General features: G+C 38.2%; 1 protein-coding gene and 1 pseudogene across 14 annotated transcripts in view; one reads left to right on the plus strand and one right to left on the minus strand.

Moving 5' to 3' along the window:
* CCDC7 (coiled-coil domain containing 7) overlaps positions 1–21990 on the minus strand; it is a 568294-nt gene that overhangs the window by 214390 nt on the left and 331914 nt on the right. For all 14 annotated transcript variants that reach the window (XM_058297711.2, XM_058297712.2, XM_058297715.2 and 11 more), the window contains 3 exons: positions 21362–21472; positions 15982–16092; positions 7530–7640 (listed from right to left, as the gene is read on the minus strand). In XM_058297711.2, coding sequence (XP_058153694.1) covers positions 7530–7640; positions 15982–16092; positions 21362–21472 — 333 coding nt within the window. The remainder of the gene's footprint in view (positions 1–7529; positions 7641–15981; positions 16093–21361; positions 21473–21990) is intronic.
* Positions 8202–15315, plus strand: LOC139438998 (STE20-related kinase adapter protein beta-like; annotated as a pseudogene).

Genomic DNA, 21990 nt, shown 5'->3' on the forward strand with positions numbered 1-21990 from the left:
TATTTTTCTTAAAAATGAATAAAATAAAATAAAATAATAAAAAAAATTTAACTTCATTATCTATCAGGAAAACAAAAAGCTTGGGATTCTCAGGACATTCTTCTGAGTCACTATCTTAGTCCAAAGACTCCTTCCAGGGAGCATGGTGGATAATCTGCAACTATCTAAGGATTCAACAGGTCACATCTCCAGGAACACAATTCAATCTGGCAAGTTGCTAAAAGATGATGCAAGAAGCTTGTTTAGAGTGATAATGATGTTTGCACAACCATTTCAGTTTCTGCAGGATCATTAGTATTTACATTTCCTCCCAGTAAATCAAAATGGATGAGAAAACAGGGCTTCTAATAAACTATCATCACACATCTTGGCTACTGCTAAAGGTCCCCTGAGATGGGAACAAAAGTAGTCAGCAAACCTACAAGTTAAGTGCTACCCAGTGACTGTTGTGAGCTCTAAACAGTACACAGGGGCAAGTGATTCCTGCGATTCAGCATGTTATGAACATTTGTACCTTTAATGAAAGAATGTAGATTCTTTCATATGGCTTTATACCATGATCTATAGAGTGCTTAGAAACAAGTTAGTTTATACCCATGATGAAGGGTGTAATTTTGCTTAACTCAGTGAAGGAGACTGGCACTTTGGGGAGTGTGTCAAGATAGAACTTTCTTTGAGAGATCCCTGACCAGGGCCACTGTTCTTGAGAAGAATCATGAAGGCAGGAGGAAGAGAACAAGAGAACACCTGAGACTCTTTACTTAGTCAACTAAAGAAATGGGAGCTGCAACTCACATGGTTCACCCATAATGAGTTCTCTGCACTTAATAATATATTTGGACCACACTTGCAAATTGACCACTTGTGGGAGTGCGAGCCACCGTTGCTAAGCCAACCCGGCAACAGGCGTGTGCTCAGCCTGAAGCCGCAGTTCAGGGTGGCTGGAACGGGTGATCACGCCCTCAGCCTGGTACGGGCGAAGAGCCCTCAGCCTACCTGGGCAAGATACATCAATAACGGTCGCCTCCCACTATCTCTCCTAACATCTGGTCGGCTCTCACTTCCCCTTTCCCCTCCCCCATTCCAAACCTCTCCGCCTGCCCTCTGCCTAGCAACTGCCTACAACCACCTATCAGAAAGCAGTACCCGCCTGCACCTATCAAATCTCTCCATGCAGTCCCCAACCAATCCCCGTTCCTATAGATAGCAGAGCTAACCTGATATCTGCCCCCGTCCCTAGTAACTGCTTATGGCAACCAACCACAAGTTGCCTTTAGCTTAAACCAATCAGAACCCTCTGCGCCACCCTAAGCCCTATAAAAGTGTGTACCCTTCCAGAATAAACCAGACTTGTGCCATCAGCCTGTCTCCGCGGTTTCTTTCCGGATCCCGCGCGCCCTCCACGCCTCGGAGCCACCGAGAGAAGTCGCAGAGGCCTCCAGCGGCTCCTCTCCACCCGCCGGCAACCACTGATATATCTTGTTGTTTCCTTGGGTCTATAACAAGGACTGAAAACCTTACGTGACCAGAAATTAACCAGACTCAGATTTCTAGGTTCCATCTTGCTCACCCTCCTGGTTAACCAGTTCAATTAAATTTCCTCATAAGGTCAAGTCAATCAATCTGCAAGACAATCTGCAAGGCATCTGTATGGAAAACTCCTAATCATGGAAAAAGTAGCAACTGCTAAGATACAAAAGATTGACTAGCTAAGAAAGACTGTAAAAGTGGAAATTGGGCACCTTCACTGGATGATCCTGCTAGGCCCTTTCCAAAGAGATCTCTGAATCTATTTACTCAAAATAGGGCCTCAAAGGCAGAGACTGATAGGCTCACACTGAGGAACACATGGCCAGGATATCAAGCCCAAGTGGCAATTATTATCACTATATTGTGGAGGCTATTCACAGAGATAAGGCACAAAGACCTAGTTTTGAATTGAAATTCCCGGGCAAAACTGAGGAGTTGCATATCTCACTCCAGAAGAAATGACTGCCAAGCAGCCTTTGGTCCTCTCTTCCTTAAAATTAAAGGAGTCCCAAAACCTATTGGGACCATTCTTTTATTTGGCCTCTCTCAGTGAGCATGAAGAATAATATGAAAGCCTGCAAAGAAAAGTAACAGACATTTGGGACTGAAAGACATGATGGAAGAGATTAAAAATAACTTAGAGGCACATAGAGCAGATTTGAAATGCTCCAAGACAGAATTAGTGATTTTGAAGAAAAGACAGGAGAAGAGAAGGAGAAAAGAATGGAAAAAATGAACAGGGTCTCAGGAAATTCAAAGACAGCAGGAAATACTCAAACATATGCATTATTGCTGTCCCAGAAGGAGAAGAGAATGGAAAAGGGGCAGAAAGAATATTTGAGGAAATAATAACTAAAAATTTCCCAACCCTTATGAAAGACATAAATATTAATATCCAAGAAGGACAACACATCCAAAACAGAATAAATCTGAAAACCTACTTGGAGACACCTATTACTCAGAATGACAAATATCAGAGATAAAGAGGATTCTGAAAGCTACAAGAGAAAAGCAAAGCATCACATACAAGGGAACCTTGATAAGATTAAGTGCCAATCTCTCATCAGACACCATGGAGGAGAAAAGAAAGTGGTATGGTGTATTTAAGGCACTGAAAGGAAAAACTGCTTTCTAAGAATTCTGTATCCAGGAAAGCTGTCCTTCAAAAACGAGTTTGAGGTCAAAATCCTCACAGGCAAACAAAAACTGATACAATATGTAACCAAAAGACCAGGATTATAAGAGATACTAAAGGGAGTGCTGCAGCCTGAAAGGAAAAAAACAAGGGTGAAAGACTCAGAGAAGAGTGTAGATATGAAGATTATTAGGAAGGCTAAATTATATGGTAAAAAGACAGATAATAGTACAATATGACAACAGAAAGCCAAAGGACAAAATGAAGTAAGTAACGCCTTTACAGTGATAACGTTAAATGTTAATGGTTTGAACTCTCCAGTCAAAGACACAGACTGATAGAATGGATAAACAAATATGAGCCATCTATATGTTGTCTATAAGAGACTCATCTCAGATGTAAGGACATAACCAGGCTAAAAGTGAAAGGCTGGAAAAAGATATTCCATGCAAAGAGTAAACAAAGAAGAGCTAGAATATCAGACAAAATAGATGTTAAATGCAAAACTGTTATAAAAGGTGAAGAAGGTCATTGTATATTAATAAAAGGGACATTCACCAAGAAGAAATAACTTTACTAAATATTCATGCACCTAACCTGAGTGTCCTAAGATATCTGAGGTACACATTGGTAAAGTTGAAGGGAGAATAGATGTCTCTACAATAAAAGTTGGAGAATTCAATATACCACTCTCAGTATTAGAGAGAACTTCTGGACAGAGAATAAATAAAGAAACAGAGGGCTTGAATAATATGATCATTGAAATAGACCTACGAGACATCTACAGAGCATTCCACCCCAAAACAGCAGGATACACATTCTTTTCAAGTACTCAGGGATCCTTCTCCAAGATAGACCATATGTTGGATCACAAGAAAGTCTCAAAAAATTTAAAAAGATTAAAGCTATACAAAACACTTTCTATGATCATAACAGAATGAAGCTGGAAATTAGTAAAGGACAGAAAAGGGGAAAATTCATAAATACATGATGATTAAACAACAATCATATAATCAGTGGGTCAAAAAAGAAATTGCAAGAGAATTTAGCAAATATCTTGAGATGAATGAAAATGAGAATACAACAAATCAAAACCTACGGGACACCACAAAGACAGGGCTGAGAGGGAAATGTAAAGCCTTCAATTTATAGCCTACAGTAATATAGAGGAAAGAGTTAAAATTGGAAATCTAACTGCACACCTGGAGGAACTAGAAAAAGAACAGCAAACTAATCCCAAACCAAGCCAAAGGAAAGAAATAGTAAATATCCAAACAGAAATAAATAAAATCAAGAACAAAAAAACAATATAGAGAATCAACAAAACCGAATTTTGTTCTTTGAGAAAATCAACAAAATCGACCACCCTTAGCCAGAGTGACAAAGAAAAGACACAAATAAATAAAATGAGAGTGGGGACATTATCACTGATGCCACAGAAATAAGAGAGATCATAAGAGGATACTATGAATAACTGTATGCCAAAAAATAGGCAATGTATGTAAGATGGAAAAATTCCAAGAAACATACGACCCACTTACACTGACCCTAGATGAAATAGAAGACCTCAACAAACCAATCACAAGTGAAGAGACAGAAACAGTCATCAAAAACCCCCCAAAGATGAAAAGCCCAGGACCAGATGGCTTCAAGGTGAATTCTACCAATCACTCAAAGATGACCTAATACCAATCTTGTTCAAGCTCTTCCAACAACAATTGAACAGAAAAGAATGCTACCAAACTCATTCTATGAAGCCAACATCACCTTAATACCAAAACCAGATAAGATACTACGAAAAAAGACTATAATAGACCAATATTTCTAAAGAAAATAAATGCAAAAATCCTCAACATTAGTTGCAAGCCAAATCCAACAAAACATTAAAAGAATTGTACATCACGATCAAGTAGGTTTTATCCCAGGTATGCAAAGGTGGTTCAGCACAAGAAAATAAATTAGTGGAATAAACTACATTGATAAATTGAAGAGAAAAAAATCACATGATCCAATCAATTGATGTAGAATAGACATGTGACAAAATACAGCATCCTTTCTTGATAAAAACACTCCAAAAGATAGGAATAGAAGAAGCTTTCTCAATATGGTAAAGTGGATGTATGAAAAACCAACAGCTAGCATTGTACTCAATGGTGAAAAACTGAAAGCTTTCCCACTGAGATCAGGAAAAAGAAAAGGATGCCCACTGTCATCATTTTTATTCAATATTGTGCTAGAAGTTCTAGTTAGAGCAATTTGACCAGATAAAGAAATAAAGGCACCCAAATAGGAAAGGAAGAAGTAAAACTTAATTATTTGCTGGTGATATGATCCTGTATCTAGAAAATTCTGAAAAATCCACAAGAAAGCTACTAGAATAGACAAGTTCAGCAAAGTGGTGGGATATAACATTAATATGCTAAAATCAATAGTGTTTCTATATACTACTGAAGTTCAGTCTGAGGAGGAAATAAGAAAAAAAATTCCGTTTATAATAGTGACTAACACAATGAAATATTTAGGAATAAACTTAACCAAATACGTCAAGGACCTGTATTTAGAAAACTAAAAGAAACTGAAGGAGACTGAAATAAATGGAAAGACATTCCATGTTCATGGATTGGAAGACTAAATATCATTAAGATGTCAATTCTACCCAAATTAATTTACAGATACAACACAATCTGAATAAAAATCCCAACAGCCTTTTTTGCAGAAATTGAAAATCAAATAATCAAATTTACTTGGAAGGGTAAGGGGTTCTGAATAGCCAAAAATGCCTTAAAAAAGAACGAAGTTAGAGGATTCTCACTTCCGGACTTTAAATCATATTACTTTGCTACAGTGTTAAACAAGCATGGTACTGGCATAAAGACAGACACATTGACCAATGGAACCAAATTGAGAACTCAGAAATAGACACTCACATCTATGGCCAAGTGATTTTTGGCAAGGCTGTTAAACCTACCCAGCTTGGCCAGTACAGTCTATTCAATAAATGGTGCAGGGAGAACTGGATATCCATTCCCAAAAGAAAGAAAGAAGATCCACATCTCACACCTTATATAAAAGATTAACTCAAAATGGAACAAATATAAAATATGGACCTAAATATAAAAACAAGAACCATAAACTTCCTAGAAGAAAATATACGAAAACATCTTCAAGATCTTCTAGTGGGCAAGGGTTTCTTAAATCTTATACCCACAATACAAGCAACAAAAGAAAAAATAGATAAATGGGATCCCCTCAAAATTAAACACTTTCGCACCTCACAGGACTTTGTCAAAAGGGTGAAAATGCAGTCAACTTTATGGGAGAAAATATTTGGCAATCATAAATCTGATAAGGGTTTAAAACCCATGATATATAAAAAGATCATACAACTCAACAATAAAAAGACAAACTATCCTATTAAAAATGGGCAAAAGACTTGAAAAGACAATTATCCAAAGAAGAAACACAAATGGCAAAGAAACACATGAAAAACGTTCCACATCACTAGCGATTAGGGAAATCCAAATCAAAACTACAATGAGATATCATATCATACCTATAAGATTGTCCATTTCTAAAAAGTTGGAAAACTGTGTTGGCGAGGATGTGGAGAGACAGAAATGTTTATTCACTGTTGGTGGGAATGTAGAATGGTACAGTCACTGTGGAGGACTGTTTGGCAGTACCTAAGGAAACTGAATATAGACTTGCCATGGGACCTGGCAATACCACTGCTAGGTATATACCCAGAAGAACTAGAGCAGTGACATGAATAGACATCTGCACACCAATGTTCATAGTAGTGTTATTCATGACAGCCAAAAGTTGGAAACAACCCATGTGTCCATCACCTAATGAATGGATAAACAAATTGTGGTGTGTACATACAGTGGAATACTATGCAGCAGTAAGAAGAAATGAAGTCATGAAGCATATGATGACATGGATGAACCTAGAGGATATTATGTTGCATGAAGCAAGCCAGACACAAAAGGACACATACTGTATGACTACACTATTATGCACTAAATGTATTATGTAAATTCATGAAATTAATAATTAGAATATATGGCACCATAAAATAAAATGAGGGTAGAAAATGGATAGCTGATGGAATGATCAGTGCAAAATTGGTAAGAGGTTGTTTGTAAATCTTTGGAAATAAATGGAAATGGTGAGAGGACATCATGCTGTTTGTAACTAGCAGAGCTATTATATGAGTATGACAGGTTGAAAAGGAAAGCCTAAAGACATTTATATTAGAAGGAAAGCTAAAAAATGTAACATGGGACTGTATAACATAATGAAACATCATGTAAAATACAAATATGGGTGATATCACATATATAAGACTGTTTTTATAAAATATAAATACAAATATACTAGAGAAAATAAAACAATAGCAGGTGAACCATAGAGAGATTGAGAGGTGATGGGTTTTTTTTTGTTAGTTGTTTTTTGTTTATTATTATTACTGGAATGACGAAAATGATCTAAAAAGGATTGGATGCCCAACTATGATTATACCAAATACTACTGATTGTACAGTTTGGATGGATTTATGCTTTATTAATATGTATCAATAAAATTTATTTGTTAAAAGAAGTGACCATTATTCACACATCATTGGACTTGTGTAGCTCCTGAGCACATGAGTCATGCATATAAAGTAGTCTAATGAAAAGAAATCCCACTTAAATGGTATTAATATTTCATTGTTTTCTCTAGTCATGTTAATGTATTCCTAATATAGGTCAAAGTATAAAATGTCAACAAATTGTATGCTCATGTACATATACATAAACACAACATAAAAGTTCATTTTAACTTAAAATAATTTAAAGATATCTCTAATCATTAGACTTACTGTTGACTATTTCCTCCCTGGAAGTTTGTAGTTCCTTTTCTTCAGTTTTCATTTTTGACACTAAATCTTGCTTTTCAAATGTGAGATTTTCATCTGGTTCATCATGATGACCTACATAAAGAGATGATGCATTTAGTTTACTGGATAGAAAAATCAGATCTATTATGAAATACCTGGATTTCAATTTTATAACAGCAGGATTCCCTCCTATTATTAGTTATATGTAAGTTATCATTTGTTAAAAATGGTATTTGTTAGATCAGAACATTGTATGAATGGTTGCATTAGGTATGTGTTGAATCTGTATGATTATGTCATAAATATTCCTAGACATCAATATTCTACATTGGTATGTACTTTTCTTTGTTTATTTATACTGTAGGTTAATACACATGGGTAGACCAAAATTGAAAATGAATATATATGTTTACAGTACGGCATTATTTGCATTATTTGTGATTTCATTATTGTGCTTGCAAAGTAATATAGTACACCATTATTTGTGATTGCCAAGTTTTTACTATCACTGAAATGTTCAAGCATAGGTAATGAGGTGTATAAACTAAGTTACATAGTATCATCTATGGCATATTATAACCTATAGTATATAATGTGGTTCATACATCTGTTCACATTGCTAAAAAGGAATGCAAAATATACCTAGAAACAGACATGGTTCCATTTCCAAGAGAAAAAGTTTTGGTGAAAAGACTTATTAAAAAAGGTAACTAGTACACCACATTTTTACCCAAAAGAGGGAGGTATAAGAATGGAAGGAGTTAGGAATGAGGAGATCCAAACATTTGTGCTTGGTTACCTAATAAGGAAGGTGCGTGGTGGAGTTGGGGAGGGTGGCTGGACAATGCGGTGTATGGATAGGGGAAGAAATAATACTTCTCTAGAAAAATCTTGCATAATCTTTATTTTGGAAGTAGCTTAAAGTTTGAATTATTCAGAAATAAAATTAAATTATGAAGGAAAAGAACGTAGAACAAAAACTGATAGCAAACTTAAATATAGGCGCATACTTGAGGAGGGGGAGAATTAATCCAAGTGCACAAATAATAAAGAATATAGATATTGCCAAATACTTTCATGCTTGGGAACAAGTTGGGTTGGGAATGAGGAATGAGAGAAATCATGAGATCATTTTAGTAGGTTTATTTGTTTGGCATTACAAACTAAGAAATTATGAAACAATTTTGGAAGCATTATAAGATTTAGCCAATAAGTAAAAGAATTGCATGATTTTGCAGATGGAGTTTCACCCTGTGGAGATTTCCAGGTGGATAGCTCCTGTCCAGTTGCACTGACCCGCAGCCCATGCAGAGAGCTTGCCTAGTATGTTCAGCTGCTTCAGAAGAGCCGCTGGCAGTGGTAGCAGCCAGGGATATTTCATCTTGAGGATAAAACAAAAATCTTCTGCCTTGGAATAGAGGCATTTTTGTCACTCTCTGTTGAACTAAAGCAATTTGGGGTCTCTTTTGGGTTGTTTTTGTACTTCCCGAACATGAGATGACTCACTCAGACCTGGAAAGGAGTCTGATACCAGTCTCCATCAATACTTGCAGTTCTAATAGGTGTGGAAACTGTTCCTCAAGCCAACAGCGCAGACACCTTGTACCTGCGTCTAGCTGTACCCAATTTGGGGTAAGAGCACAAGCAAAGAATATTTCTTACGGGTTGATGAGCAACCTTTTTCTGCTTTCCTCCTCCATCTATCAGGACCACTGACATTTCTCACTATGAAATCAAGTGAAAATAGGAAAAGGATTTGACAATTTGACGTCTGTCCACCTTACAAGGCATACTCCTACAGGTACACTGGTGACTATAAAATTACAATTCTGGAAAACTGCATTGAAGAACACCTGAAAACTTTATAGAAAAGAGGATTCTATCCCACAATTTCTGGCATCCGAGTATTACAACTTATTGGACATTTCCACTATTGGCATCTCGCTTCGGTTTATTTCTAAGCTTATGGCCTATGGTTCAGCAAGTCACTCGTTCTTTGTGTTTTTTAAAAACATATTTTTAAATTTATTTTAAAAAGATACATAGATTACATAAAATGTTACATAAAAAAATATAGGGGATTCCCATATGCCCCACTCCCCACACCTCCCACTTTTCCCACATTAACAACTTCTTTCATTAGTGTGGTACATTCATTGCAATTGATGAACACATTTTAGAGCATTGCCACACAGCACGGGTTATAGTTTACATTGTATTTTACACTCTCTCCCATTCCATTCTGTAGGTTACGGCAGGATATAAAATGTCCTGAGTCTGTCTTTGCAATGTCATTCAGGGCAATCCCAAATCCCGAAAATGCCCCCATATTACACCTCTTTTTTCCTCTCCCTGCCTTCAGCAACTCCAGTGGCCACTGTCTCCATATCAAAGACATAATTTCTTCCATTGCTAGAATCACAATAAGTCTATAGTAGAATATCAGAAAGTTCACTCTAGTCCATATTTTATTCCTCAATCCTAAGGATTCTGGGATGGTGATGCCCACTTCACCTCTACTTGAGAGGCAGCAGCAAGCCAACACTTAAGGATTTATTTCTGAAGGAATGAGTGAAACTTTAATAAGAATCATTCTTTCTGGAGCAGTGAGAGGGTTGGACTATCTGTACTCAAATGGCTGCATTCACAGTAGTATTAAAGCCAGTCTTATCCTCATTTCTGGTGATGGCCTTTCCATTTGCATAGTTTGGTTAAACACAGACAGAGGCATAGGACTGTGTATGATTTCCCACAGTTCAGCACATCTGTGCAGCTGTGACTAAGTACAGAGATACTGGGATAGGGTTTACATGGATAATATTTGCAAATATTTACAGTGTTGGGATTATAGCCTATGAATTAGCCAGTGGGCAAGTACATTTCCAGGACATACATAGGACTCAGATGCTACTACAGAAATGAAAGGTCCTTCTTATAGCTCACTGGATGTCAGTATTTTTACTCAGAATTCAGAATGAAAAATTCCCAATCAGGTGTAGACTCTGGCATTGAAGAAAGTATACTTGTGTCCAGTGGAATATGTACACTAAATTGCAACAGACTGTAGACACCATCCTCAGAAACTTTTTCTCCAGCCTTCTTTAGCTTAGTACAATTCTGTTTGCAGCAAGAACCTAAGAAAAGCCAAGCATTTATTTTCCCATGTATTCTTCAAACAGATGAAAGAGCAAAACCAGAATTTGATAATTTTGCAGTTGCCTGCTGCTTAAAACAAGCTATCAATAGCAGTGCCTCAAATGTTACCTTCAACTAATCCAGAATGTGCTATTACTAATGAAAATGACTCAAATTCAGAATTCTAGGACTGTGAAATAATTTTATTTCCTATATTCTTGACACATTCACCTTGCTGCTTTTTCTTCTTTTTTTTTTTTTTTTTTTTTCTAGAGGGACTTCTTTTTTTTTTTTATTGACTTTGTAATAATATTACATCAAAAATATATATGTGAGGTCCCATTCAACCCCACTCCCCCACCCCCCCTCTCCCCCCCCAACAACACTCGTTCCCATCATCATGACAGATCCATTGCATTTGGTAAGTACATCTTTGGGCACCTCTGCACCTCATAGTCAATGGTCCACATCATGGCCCATACTCTCCTCCATTCCATCCAGTGGGCCCTGTGAGGATTTACAATGTCCGGTGATTGCCTCTGAAGCACCATCCAGGGCAGCTCCATGTCCCAAAGACACCTCCACCTCTCATCTCTTCCTGCCTTTCCCCATACCCATCGTCCACCATGTCCACTTTTCTCAATCCAATACCACCTCTTCTATGTGGACATTGGATTGGTTGTGTCCATTGCACCTGTATGTCAAGAGGAGGCTCAAATTCCACATGGATGCTGGATGCAATCCTCCCATTTTCAGTTGTAATCACTCTAGGCTCCATGGTGTGGTGATTGTCCTTCTTCAACTCCATCTTAGCTGAGTGTGGTAAGTCCAATAAATCAGATTGTAGGTGCTGGAGTCTGTTGAGGCTCAGGACCTGGCTATCACATTGTCAGTCTTCTTCTTCTTCTTATTGTGTGGTATGAAGAGCAGAATTACACTTGAAAATACAACTGGTGCACTGGAAATCTATCATTTAAATCATTTTGTTCAAAGGGGCATACTTATAGCCTCCTTATTAGCTCAAAGTACTATCATAACTCCAGGAAACTTCAGAATTATTAATCTAGCAGGCTACATTTAGCTTGCTCTATTTATCCCCAAGCTCTGAACAAAATTCCTTTCTTGGTCTCTCAATATAATTTTTGAGCCAGTTATTTTCTTTAAGCATGTTGCTGCCCTTAGCAGACTGATTTCTCAAAGGACATTAATTTCAAGGACATCTTTTCTTTTTCCAGATTCAGTAGCCTTTTTGATCAGCTATTGTTAGACCAATGACTAGTTTATCCTGGCACCAAACCCTTTTTGATCAGCTATTGTTAGACCAATGACTAGTTTATCCTGGCACCAAACCCTTTTTGATAGAAGGGAAAATGTTCATACTCTCCCATTTTCTACTGTCGGTACCTACAGCATTTTCAAACTGAGCCTCAGTCACATCAAATGATTCACTTGAAATACACAGAAATTGTAATTTGCATTTGTTAAAGGGGCTAAAGTAACACTTTTCTACCTATATAAATTATAGATAAAAAATTCATGTACTCTCTGAGAACGTAATAAAGATTTATTGAAATGAAAAAAAAAAGAGGCATACTGTGAATAAAGGTCATACACATAAACAAATGAGGAAGGAGCACAGAGGGTTTGGTTGGAAATTAGGTAGTTAGTACTCAGGGTATTGAAACTTTCCTGCACGTGAATTAGCATGTAAATGAGCACACATGCATTCATATATACATGTGTATATGGATGCATGTATGTGTATTAGTATGTGTTTATTAATGAATATGGATATGAATCTGTATATATGCATATGAATATGTATATGTAACAAAGGGGCGATTTCATTCAAAATGCTATGTGAGACCTTTCAGGCCCAAATTTGGACAATTAACAGGTTTCACCAAAGCACTGTCATGCCCCAGCCTACCAGCCCTGCTCTTCAGCATGTCTGCATTTTTACTGGGGTCTGCCATTCTGAAGCTTCCTTACAAAGTTGTTGGGACCACAGCAGAGACTGTATTCTAATACCACTACTGAGACCACCTTATCTGGGGCCTTGAGGAAACATTTGTTTACATGTGCTTTTCAGGACTGAGGGAACCACTGGTCCTTTCTTTGGCTCCTAACTCCTAGACAAGCATGGCAGGTAAGAGAAAACGGAGATACAACCTATGAGCAAAGGCTGTGGAAGAAGTTACTTCTACTGCCTAAGGTTCTCCTGTGATAGGAACAAACGTCTTTAGAGACAATGAAAGTTAACCTGCATACAATGATACTTATTAGCTATAAGCAGGTTGTGGGGCCCATGACAGGCTGGATTGCAGCTAGTTTTGACACCTATGGATTTAACAAAAACATAGAGAAGTTCAGAGTCACTTCACCAAGTGACCTTGGGGTCAGGTTGATTCACCTCCACAATAAGGATATATCATGTTAAACTCAGTGAGAAGAGTAGCACTTCTTGGTAGTGTCACCATGGACCCTCTCCTTGAATGTGCCCTGAAAAGTGGTCCCTTGCCTGAGGAGAGGTAGCAAGGCAGGAGGATAAGAGGAAGAAAACACCCAAGACTTTCCCTCCTCACTGGGGCACTGTAAGGGCACCAACAGATTTGGTTCACCCATAATGAATTCTCTGCCACACAAAAATTGGTTCTGTGAACTACCCAAATGGTGCACTGGGTTTAAAATATAGAATGAAAAGAGAAGATGATGAGATTTTTAATCACTCAAATTTAGGTTGCAATGAACTGACCCTGCTCATTATCTAACTCATTAAACCTTATAAGTTCAGGACAATCGATCTACTCACAATCCAAATCAAATCTTTATTAATTCCAAAGTAAGATAACAGAAGCTACTACCACAACCACAAAAGTTTACCAGTAAAGGGAGAGTTATAAAAATGGTTGTAGCACTACATCTCTAGGACCAACTAGGCAAGGGCATTCCCAAAGAATCTCAGCATCAGGTTACTCAACATTGGATCTCAAAGAACTCATGGCCCAGTCTGAGACATGGGTGCCTAAGAGGAGGCCCAATTACGGTCTGCAAGGTTGGCTTCTATGATTAATGCAAACACTACTGCCTCTATTGCTTCCAGTGAAAGTGGAGATGATTCTGAGAGATTTGCAAGCTTTTATCCAGATTTATCAGCTTTTAAACACAAACAAGACTAGAGATTAGGCCAAAGTCCCTCTTTCCCCAGGGATGATTTATACCCTTGGCCAGGGACAGAGTTCACTGTAAGGTAGTTTTGAATTACATAGTTTAGGCCTTCAGGATACCAGTCCACAGATGACTGTGATACCCACATACCCTACCATTAGCATGAGTGAGATATGAATAATGCTCTCTGGTTTGGCTTCTGAGGCAACCACCATCAACACACTTTCCCAGACCTGCTTTATGGGTGGAATCTTTAGGGCCCAACAAACTTCCCTTGGTCTGATCCCTGCTAATGATACATTGAGGGTATTAACGAATTATCTGTTAGCAGCCCCATTCATATTGACCCCCATGTTTTGATGGCAATGATGCAATTAGGTCATTTTTACAGAATATGTGGATGACTAAGATCCTACGCATCTATCTACATTTAGTACCAGTGTCTCCAAAAATCAGTATTGACTGCCTATGGGAAAAAACAAATCACTTCACATCACTAATCTTCAGGAGGCCAAATTCTCATGGGATTATTTCTGCATTAAATTGGCATTTGCAGCTTATAAGAAAGACCTACAGTGCCAGCACACTCACCATTGATTATGGGTGTCCCAATACTATAATGCAACCATGGCACTAACAACACCTGTTATTGTGACTGTTAAGGAGGTTCTTGATCAAGGCGTCAGAATTAATATGCAGTAATTGACATCTCAAGTGACCTACTCAGCCTCCCTACCCACCCAAATGATCAGGATCAATATGCCTAAATTGGGAATAGCATGCAAACATCTATACTGTAGTCAAGACTACAAAATTGCTGGAGTATCTGTCACCAATTGACAGACCATGACCTGGAAAAGTATTTTTCCCAGAGGAAATACTGGTTGACTATATATCAATGACGTCCTCCTATATGCCCAGAGAATAGTACCACCTAACATAACCTGGACACCCAGGTGTCCCATGTGCAAAACACAGCTGGATCTTAATAGCACAATGAGAAGGACCTAGTACACAAGTGAAACTGATGGGGATGATTTGAGAAAGTTTACAAACTCCCACCTCAGAAGTGATGATGGTCAGGTTTCTGGCCCACTATGCCCAATAAATAAGTTGAAGGCTCAGAAATTGGTGCCAGTCTTGGGTTACTGGCATCTCATATTCCTAACTAGGTATCCTGATGGCACACATCTGTCCTGCAGCTCAACTTTTTTCATACTATTGCAGGATCCATTTCTACCAGAGCCTTTTGGCCTTTGCTCTATTATTAACCCACTTCCTCAACCAGGTCTATCTGTTACCTGTCCAACCATTTCCTCCCATATGTCACATTCCTTCCACACACATAACCTAGAACCCGCAGCTGGCACCCAAATGATAAGATAACTATCCCTACAGCCCCCAGACCTCATTTTCCCTTATCACACACATTTGGTTTAAACTAGCCAATCCTAGATTCCCATAGTAAGTCTGATAACCTCAACCCCTGGCCCACAATAAAGGAACAAACCCAAAGGTCCCTCTTTCTATGCTTTTGTGCTCCCACCTGCTGGTTGAGTCACCTGAGTCACTCATAATTTCTGTCATCCCCTTGTAACGCTCTACATCCCCTACAGGACATGTAAATAATAAACTATCTTGTTTCATACATTTTTGCTTCTGGTTGCCTATATATATTGCACCTGACCTCCACCAAAGCCAAAATTCAAATTTCTATTTAATCAATTCAAAACACATCTATCAGGTACCAGAAATGCTTCTACCAATTATAAGGGCATGCCAAAAGAGCGTGCTATTGAGGACATGCACAGACCATCATGGTTGCTCATCTCATTGACTCTGCTCTTCCATATTTACCATCTGAGTTACATATCTCAGCACCCCTTGTTTCACTGTTTGAAGCCCATGAAAGTGCCAGTACCATTTCAGAGATAATTATCAGCCTGATTTTAAGCTTGGTGTATACTGAACATATGATCCCAGCAATGAATAGTCATGCAAACAGAAATCTCAACCAAATGGCATCAATATTTTACTTTTCTTTAGGGTATTCACACTACAGGTTTAGTTTGAATTTCTATGACAGATATACTCAAATAACATATTGATGAACTATAATTAGTATACATACTGTTGAGTCTTTCCTTTCTGAAAGTTTTTTGTTTCTTCACTTCCATTTGGGTTTTGGATATAGATTCTTGGGGTTCATACATGAGATTTTCTTCTGGTACTTCATCATGACCTACATAAAGAGATGCATTTAGTCCACTGATTAGAAAATCAGATATATTATAAAATGTCTAGATTTCAAATGATAAGTTTACAGCAGCCATTTCTCTCATTTTTATAAAATTATAAACAAGTTACCATAATGTTTTATTTGATATGATAATTGTGAGAATAGTTTCAATGAATGTATGCTGAAGTGGTATCATTAATTCATAAATATTGTTAGGCATTCCACAGATTTTATATATTGGTGTTTAATTTTCTTAGTAAACATTAAAGTTAATACACATTTATAGACCAAACAATGACAATTCATATGCACAATATTAATCATTATATCATTGTAACTGGAATATATTTAACATCACCTAATTACTTGTCATTCTAGAATTGTGCAAATTCTTGTATATGCTATAAACTATGTTTTATTTTATCAATGGTAAAATGAGGTACAAGGGGCTGTATATACAGCTGTGAAGTATTATAAAAAACTGGCATGGAGGTATTTACAGGGGATAAGTCTAGGTTAATAAAAAAGAACAAACCTGCAAAACAGGATATCTAGTCATTAATTTTTGGTTAAGGAAAGTGGGAAAGAAAAAAGAGAGAGAAAGTGTAATGGACAGATCCTTACCTTTATACATTGAACCTCAAAGAAAGGCAAACCAATATCATTGTAGTTGGTTACCTTCAAGGGAGGGTATTGAAGAAGGGAGTCAAGAGACTGGTAAATGTAGTGGAACAGATACAGAAGGAATGACACTAGTCTTCGAATACCTTTGTGCATGTATTTTACCCTTCAGAGTAGGTTAATATTCTACTTTTCCAAAATAAAATGAAATGAACAAGTAAAGCACAGAGAACTAAACATGAAAAGAAACTTCAACAAATGATTCCACATTTCCTCCTGACAGCCTTCATGTTACTCAAATGTGGCCAGTCTCAAAGCCAAACTCAGCATGTAAATGCAATGCCTTCCCTCCAGCGTGGGACATGACACCTGGGGATGAGCCTCCCTGGCACTGAGGGATCATTATCAACTACCAACTGATGATGCAACTGGAAAATGACCTTGAATAGAAGGTTCAATGAGGATCAGCAAAATATCCCTGTCTACATAAAATAACATGACTTTAAAATGCTGTTTGACCTAATGTAAGGGGGAAATGGAAAGGAGAAATGAGTTTATATGGCTACGAGTCTCTAAAAAAGAGTCTGGAGGCTGTCAGAAGGATTGCCCTTATGCACAACTGAGCAGAGTCTAAGAGACAGATAAAGTAGATACAACCACCAGGTATTGGATCCTTTGAGGGCTAAAGAGACCCATGGGTGCTATGGTCATGGCAGATGGGGTTAACTGCCATGTCAGATGGCCCTTCTTTGGAGCTGGTGTTTATGCATGATGAATCTGGACTCAGATGGGATCTCTCTTCATAAGACTTTCATGCTACTGTGCTGGAGTTGTAGTTGGTGTTGGGGTTTAAGATATATTTAGGGGATCTGAATCTCTGGACTGACAATGTGATAGCCAGGTCCTGAGCCTCAACAGACTCCAGCACCTACAATCTGATTTACTGGACTCACCTCACTCAGCTAAGATGGAGTTGAAGAAGGACAACCACCACACCATGGAGCCTAGAGTGCCTACAACTGAAAGCGGGAGGATTGCATCCAGTATCCATGTGGAATCTGAGCCGCCTCTTGACATAGAGGTGCAATGGACACAACCAATCCAATGTCCACAGAGAAAAGGTGGCATTGGAGTGGGAAAAGTGGACATGGTGGCTAATGAGTATGGGGAATGGCAGGAAGAGACAAGATGTGGAGGCGTCTTTGGGACTTGGAGCTGCCCTGGATGGTGCTTCAGGGGCAATCACCGGACATTGTAAATCCTCACAGGGCCCACTGGATGGAATGGGGGAGAGTATGGGCCATGATGTGGACCATAGACCATGAGGTGCAGAGGTGCCCAGAGATGTACTTACCAAATGCAATGGATGTGTCATGATGATGGGAATGAGTGTTGCTGGGGGGGGAGTGGTGGGGTGGGGGTGGTGGGGTTGAATGGGTCCTCATATATATTTTTTTAATGTAATATTTTTACAAAATCAATTAAAAAAAAAAAACAAAAACAAATGATTCCACTGAACAACAACAACCAAGTGATAATCTGATTAAGTCACACTGTATTTGGCATGTGCCCTCAGTTGTGTAAATATATGGGAAGAGGATTGCAAGGAAATAGTGAAATCTTTTTATTAGGATTGTTTCTCTGGTGGATATGAGCTAAAAAATTCTGAGCAAAACAATAAATGTATATATTGTAGAGAGGCAGAATTCACCTGGTGAAAGAAAAATACACAGATATGAAATGGAGAAGGACAAGAATGAACACTGAGGTTTTGGACAGCAACTGAAAATGTCTGTGAGATTTATTGCTTCTCTAAACTATGCCTCCTCACGTGAATGTATATATGTACAATTATAAGTTTGTTGGTATATGTATGGATGGATATTTGTATACGTACTTTCATGTGTATCTATATATGTAAATGTATATGTCTGAATATACCTGTGTATGTGAGAGCTGTAAGGATCTTTAAATGGATAATCAGGTGCAGCAAGGATGAGTGACACCATAATTTATGATCGAAATGTTTACTAGTACTCATTGTTCCTAAAACAGAGAGGAGTGGCACACCTTATCAGGTCAACTACAAAGACACATCAGGATTGCAGAGTCAAGAAAGGATGTGGGGAATGAAAGTTTACTGTGGACTGAGGACTATGCAGTTACAATGTTATATGGGTAGAGTTGCAGTGGTTAATCAAGCATGAGTAGATATTGGGGTGTATGTCCTTGACTTTCACAGGTAAGTGAACTGGTGAAGGATGCAGGATTGAGAGGGAAAAGCTGTTTGTCTTGTATAAACAGATGTCAGGGATGGTCACTGAGGGACGTAAAGATAGGGTCTAAGATGTGGAGGCATCAGGACAGCTCAAAATCCCCTATTTTATTTTAATTCACTACCATGTGTATGAATGTGCTTTGCAGTCACTGGAGGGAGTAGTAGTCTAGGATTACTCTAACCCATTCATACCACCACAGGGCCTGGCTCCCACACATATCTGTATTCCAAGCCCAGGTGTCTCCATTATGAGGACCCTTATGGTGAAGAGATGACTCAGCAAAGACACCTTTCAGGGCCCTATGCTGAGACACCCTTTATCTGGGTGTTCCAGAAGACATTTTGTCTACTATGACTAAGTATTCAGTAGTTTCCCATTCATAGCCCTTCCACATCTCCTTTGCACCAAACCCTGAGTCCCAGAAAAGGAATGAATTCTTGCTTGGTGTTACATGTCATTGCCATTACCCTCACCTGTCTGTGCTGCTCCATGTAGTAATGGCCCAGATCTGTTCTATGAGAAGTAATGGAACATTAACAATACCATTACATTAGCCAATGCCCTTCCCTATTTAGCCTATGCTTATACTATCCAAGAAAGGGAAAAAAGACTCAAGTGTTACTTTCAAGTTGGTTCATTGTCTTAATTGGTAAACTCAAAACCTGGCAGTATCTCCCTGATAAATTGTCCCTGTAGGCACTGTGATCAATTGACTACATTATCTTTCAGGAAAACAAAACAGGGAGTTGCTATCATAGTCCAAAGACCCCTCCCAGGGAGTATGGTGAATCATTGGTAAATTGGCCCTGTTGAACCCTCAGACCACATCACCAGGGATACAGCTCAATCTCAGAGGTTGTTAAGAGATGATGCAGGAAGCTGATGGTGAGTGATAATGATGTTTGTATAACCATTTCAGTTTCAGCAGGATCACTGGTACTTGCATTTACTCCCAATGAATCAAAATGGATGTGAAAGCAGGGGTTCCAATAAACTATCATAGCAAATCCTGGCTACTGCTCAAGGTCTTCCAGTGATGGGAACAAAAGTTGTCAGCCAAACTGCAAATTTAGCTCTACCCACTGACTGCAGTATCCCACTTGCAGTCTGAGAACATCTGAGACTCTTTAATTCACCAACTGTCTATTTGGTGGATGCAACTTGCTTGGGTCACCCAGAATGAGTTCTCTGCACTTAAAAACTTGTTTGGACCACACTTGCAGGGCCTACAGTGCCCTTGATCCAAACTGTTGTTTCTTTGTGCCTATAACAAGTGACTGAAAATCATTCAGAATGAGAGCTTAAGCAGACTCAGATTCCTAAGTTCCATCTTGTCCATCCTCCTGGTTATCCAGCTCAATTAAACTTCCTCATAAGGTCAGGTCAGTCAGTGTGCAAGACAACCCACATCTGTAAAGAAAATCTCCTTATCATGGAAAAAGCAACAACTGCCAGAATATGAAATTGACTAGCTGAGGAACTATAAGTGTGGAAAGTCTACCTTTACTGGATGATCCTGCCAAGGCCTTGCCAAATAGATCTCTGAGTCTATTTACTCAATATGGTCTCAAAAGTGGATACTGATGGGCTCCAATGAGAACTGCATGGCCAGGATATTGAGCCCAAGTGGCCACTGCCATCACTTTATTGCTGTGACTATTTACACAGATAAGGCACAAGGATCTAGTATTGAAGTGAAATTCCTGGGCAAAAACTGAAAAGGTATATGATGTCTCATTCCAGAAGATATGGCTGTCAAGCCTTTAGTCCTCTCTTCCTCAAAATAAAAAGCAGCCCCAATGCCTATGTGGACCATTCTTCTATTTGGCCTCTTCTATTCTCCATGTGCCTATTTTAATGGTACTCTACTTCAAGTTACCAGGAAGAATGTTACCTTTGAGCATGACCCTAAACAATAGGATGCCCTGAAGGTCCTGCTAAAGGCCACTGAAGCCTCACTTCCCATGGACCCTACAGATCCACATTTGCCATCTGAGTTACAGGTCTCAGTAACCCCCCAGGTCACTGATTGGAGTCTATGGCAGAAAGACAGCACCACACGTCAGAGGTGCGCATTGGACTTCTGAATCCATAAAGTACCAGAAAATGCTCAAAAGTAAGTGACCATTATTTGTCCAATATTGGATTTGGGTAGCTCCTGAACACAAGTCATGCACATGAAGCAGTCTTATGAAAACAAATCCCACCTACATGGTATTAGTAGCCCATTGTTTTCTCTAGTCTCATTAGGGTATTCATACTATAGGCCAAAGTATAAAATGTCTCAGTATTATATGCTCACATACATATATATACACAAGGTAAAAGTTCTGCAAAATTTAAAGTAATTTAAAGATAAGTATTAGACCTACTGTTGACTATTTCTCCTCTGGAAGTTCCTCGTTCCTTTTCTTGAATTTTGGCTTCTGATACTGAATCTTGCTGTTCAAACATGAAGTTTTCATCTGGCTCATCATCTTGACCTGCATAAAGAGATGAATTTAACTCACTAAATAGAAAAATAAGATATCTTGTGAAATACCTGGATTTCAAATTTATAATAGAGTACAACAGCATTCTCTCCTCTTGTTAACTAAATTGCCATTTGTTATGTCTGCTATTTGTTAGATCAGACATTTTTTTAATGTTGCATTGTTTGTGTGTTGAATCTGTATGATTATGTAATAAATATTACTAGATATCACTATATTCTACATTAGTATATACTTTTGTTTCTTTATACTGTAGGTTAATACATATTTTTAGACCAAAAATGAAAATGAAAATATATATGTTTTTATATTACAGTATTCTTTGTGATCACAAAGAATTTACTACCATCTAAATGTTCAAGCATAGGCAAGTGACTGGACAAACTAAGTAATATATAAACTATGGTATAATATTGACTATGGTTTGCAATGTGGTAAAACAACTCTATGTAAGGCTTTGTAAAATGAATGAAAAAGGCCTATATTAATAAGGAATGGATATCCAAGAG

This window comes from Dasypus novemcinctus, chromosome 5 (genome assembly GCF_030445035.2).
Source record: "Dasypus novemcinctus isolate mDasNov1 chromosome 5, mDasNov1.1.hap2, whole genome shotgun sequence".
NCBI classification, from domain to species: Eukaryota; Metazoa; Chordata; class Mammalia; order Cingulata; family Dasypodidae; genus Dasypus; species Dasypus novemcinctus.